This window comes from Myotis yumanensis, unplaced genomic scaffold (assembly GCF_028538775.1).
Source record: "Myotis yumanensis isolate MYYU_CA2020_CCGP unplaced genomic scaffold, mMyoYum1.0.hap1 SCAF_9, whole genome shotgun sequence".
Lineage (NCBI taxonomy): Eukaryota > Metazoa > Chordata > Mammalia > Chiroptera > Vespertilionidae > Myotis > Myotis yumanensis.
In genome coordinates, this window is record NW_027223760.1 from 16,246,848 (window position 1) to 16,250,482 (window position 3,635).

The window sequence follows — 3,635 nt, forward strand, 5'->3', positions numbered from 1 at the left end:
CCTTCTTCACCAACTCTGTCCACATCTTTGGGAACCCCTGGACCTGCCCCAGACGTTTCTCTCCCGGAAACCTATCTAAGCGGATTATGAAAAATGGATCAACCCTGATCTCTAACCAATCAAAGGGTGAGGCGGGAACAAGAAGTGATACCTGGAGCGGGTATATAAACAGGCAGCTGCCAGCGCCTAGCACACAGTTTATCAGTCCGGGCTACAGGAGCTGCCGTGCGGGGGCTGTGGAGGCTGCAGAGGCGAACTGTGAACCAGTTCCTGAGTCCATACTTTCCGTCGCTCTCCATCAGGAGCTGACTTCAGGCCGGGTTTACTCCAATCCCATTGGAGATGTTCCCAGGGAATATGGCTACAGACCAGGCATTTTCCGATGGTCATGGGCACCCCCAGGGCAGCCTGGGCTGGGTGCTGCCACCTGCCAGACGACCTCAGGGACATCTCACTGAAGGACAGCACTGGGACTATGAGAGGTGGCACGTGCTATTTAGAGCCTTCCAACACTCAGAGGACGCGGACCCCCTCCAGAGCTTGCACACAATGTCTGCACTCCTCCATTGCTGGCTGAGGCCAGATGTGCTCACCAAGAAGCAGATCTTGGATAAGCTTCTGCTGGAGAAGTTCATGATCTGCATGCCCCTGGAGCTGCAGGTCTTGGTGAAGGAGAGGTGCGTGCAGAGCTGCGAGGAACTGAAGGTCTTGCTGAGAAATAAGGAGAAACCCAGGAAATGGAAGGTCGTCAGCTTCCAAGGGCAGAAGTACCTTCAGGAGAATTCCGTTGTCCAGATGGCCGACGAGGAAGTTGGGGACACAGATCACATGTTGGACTTGTCCATGAAGTCCCGATCCCCCATAAGTCAGACGGGGGTACATCCTGAGAACAGCCAGGAGGTCAATGAAGAGCCAGGAAACAGTGACGTGCTGTGGGGACAGGGGCAGAAAGTCTTCCTGCCGGAGGCAATTTCCACGAAAAATGATCTTGAGGGTGTGAGGCCCCTGGAGAATTTGGTGAAGTTGGAGAAGGATGTGATGGAAGACAGGGAAGAGTCAATAGTACTTACATGTCCAGAGCCTCCACTTCCCAGCAGTCCTGGAGATTCGGTGAAGACCGAGGGGGAGCAGAACCCGCCAGAAGGAATTGGTCTGGAGCGTGTGGATGCTGGTGGCGTACCTCCCACCCAAGTTCCGGAGACACAGGCTTTGAGTCAGTGTCCAAAGAGAAGAGGTTCTGGGAATCCAGGAGGTGCCCTCAAGAGAAAAAGGGGGAACACTCCCACCCCCCAAGAGGAGCCTCAAGAAGGAGCGGTGTCGTTGGACAGAGGAGAAGTCACCAGACGGCACCAGTGCCATTCAGTAGGTGCATCAAGCACCGTGGAGCCAACTGGTCACCCTGTTTGCAAAGTATCCAGGAGAAAGATACCATACGAGTGTCAAGACTGTAGCAAAAAGTTCAGCTACAAATCGCAGTTAGACCTTCACCTGAGGACACACACAGGAGAGAGACCCTTCCAGTGCCTTGACTGTCCCAAGAGGTTCATTCAAGCCTCACACCTCCACGTCCACCAGCGGATCCACACGGGTCAGAAGCCGTTCTGCTGTAAAGTCTGCGAGAAGAGGTTCACCCACCAGTCCACGCTGCGTGGCCACCAGCGGGTCCACACCCGGGAGAAGCCTTACCAGTGCGCCGTCTGCCAGAAAAGGTTCAGCCACCACGGGAACCTCAACGTCCACATGCGCACGCACTCGGGCCTGAGACCCTACCCGTGTCCCCATTGCCACCTGGCCTTCAGCCAACTGGGGAACTTTCAACGCCACCAAAGGACACATGTCAACGAGGCGCCCCAGGGGCCCCAGGTCCATTCTGACCAAGAAGGACATTAAGGGGTCTCTCTCCTGTTCATGTCCTCTGATGAAGGTCTGAGATTTTTAATAGAACCTTTTGCTGCAAAAATGGTCTATGAGCACTTAGACAGAGGGGGTTCTATGAATTAGAATTGGGGTCCTTGAGTAATTACTCATGTTCCCTACTGGCCCCAAATTCTGTTAGTCTTGCTGTTTGTTTCAATAAATATTTCACAATTCAACCCTTAAAAAATAATAACAAAAATATTCAATTTACTATTAAAGTTAGAAGTAAAAAAAGGATTAGTTCTTTAGAGTTTTCAGTTCATATTATAAGCCTTATTATCCCATTATAAAGCTAGCAAATTTTCAGTCACTTTAAAGTGGCTTTAATTACTATCTGGAACCTTGTTAAACTCCTTTTAACATTTTAAATTGCATTAACACATTTAACATAATCATTTTCTATGCATATATAAATTAACAAATTTCCTCAAGTATTTAAGCAATACTTACACAATTAATAAGTGAAACTTTAAAAATGGTTTCAAGTTCTCTTTTCTCTAGGTATTACACATAAAATTAACTATGTTCAGTCTAGATACACAATTCTAAATCAGTTCCCAATTAGACATTTTAAAATGGTGTTACAAGGTTGATCTGTTATCCTAACAGGTTAATGTCATATTATAGATACTTAAAATAGCAAGGATGCACACATTAATTAATGTAAAGATAGTATTACATTTTGATCCTCTTAAAAATTTCCACAATTAATTTTGATCTCCCCAGATATGAAAACTCTTTTCCACAAAGAAAATATACCATCTCACAAATTTTCAGTGTTATAGTCCAATATGATTGCTGCCTTCTCAGCTTCTCAATGACCTGAGGCTACTCCTAGAAAAAGACTGGGTCCTGTCTGTGACAGGGATGGAACATACTTAACCCTGTAGATTATAGCAGACTGTATCAAGGGCTTCAAAAGTGAAAGGAGGAAACTTCATGTGGCTCATATTCATTAGAATTGAATCACATCATTATGTAGTTTTAAAGTCAGGTTAGTAGACTCTCTAACTCCCCACCAGGTGGTCATACCTTTCCATTGGATTTTTGCTTTCCTTAGTTTTGCTTTCTTAGTTCTTAAGACAACTAAATGTATTCACATCCAGGTGTAAAGACATTTGAATACAAGGCAACAGACGCTCCAACCGGAAAGTTAGCTTGCTGCTGGGACCTGGCCAATGGGACTGAGCGAGATAGGCTGGTCATGCGCTGGAGCCCTCCCACGGTCCCTCCCCAGCTGGCCAACCTCCCGAGTCCCTCTCTGGCCCCCCATCATGCACCGGTGGGGTCCCTCGGCCTGGCCTGTGCCCTCTCACAATCTGGGCTGAGGGACCTCCCCCCACGAGTGTACGAATTTCATGCATCAGGCCTCTAGTTTGAATATAAGGCAATCTGCATTTTCTTGCATTCATGAAAGCACCTAACTCTTCTAGCACTAAAATCATATTGGATGGAATTCTGAAATGTCTTAGAGCTCACCACTTCCAAAGTCAGTCTATTGACAGACTCATGTCTTAAGGGAAAATGAACATTAACAACCAGGCTTATGGAAGTAAAGTATCAAAACAAAATGCCAATATTTTAATTTACAAAAAGAAATCTAACTGGTAAGGAATCCAGGCCCTTAAAATCTTCTGGTGCACAGATTATTTTCATACAAACGGGTTTTGTAAAGAGGTGAGTTATCATCTGAAGGTTATTTGGTGAGTACGGAATTA

At 46.6% G+C, this 3,635-nt stretch overlaps 1 protein-coding gene across 1 annotated transcript; it reads left to right on the forward strand.

Moving 5' to 3' along the window:
- The first annotated feature begins 357 nt into the window (after window positions 1-357).
- LOC139016809 (zinc finger and SCAN domain-containing protein 5B-like) lies at window positions 358-1,890 on the forward strand. The gene has a single exon (XM_070425012.1). It carries the CDS (start codon window positions 358-360, stop codon window positions 1,888-1,890), a length of 1,533 nt encoding a protein of 510 aa, XP_070281113.1.
- The last annotated feature ends 1,745 nt before the right edge of the window (window positions 1,891-3,635 follow it).

What these genes read in the sequence shown, in the direction of transcription:
- LOC139016809 (XM_070425012.1), top strand. Translation starts at nt 358, where the DNA reads ATGGCTACAGACCAGGCATTTTCCGATGGTCATGGGCACCCCCAGGGC.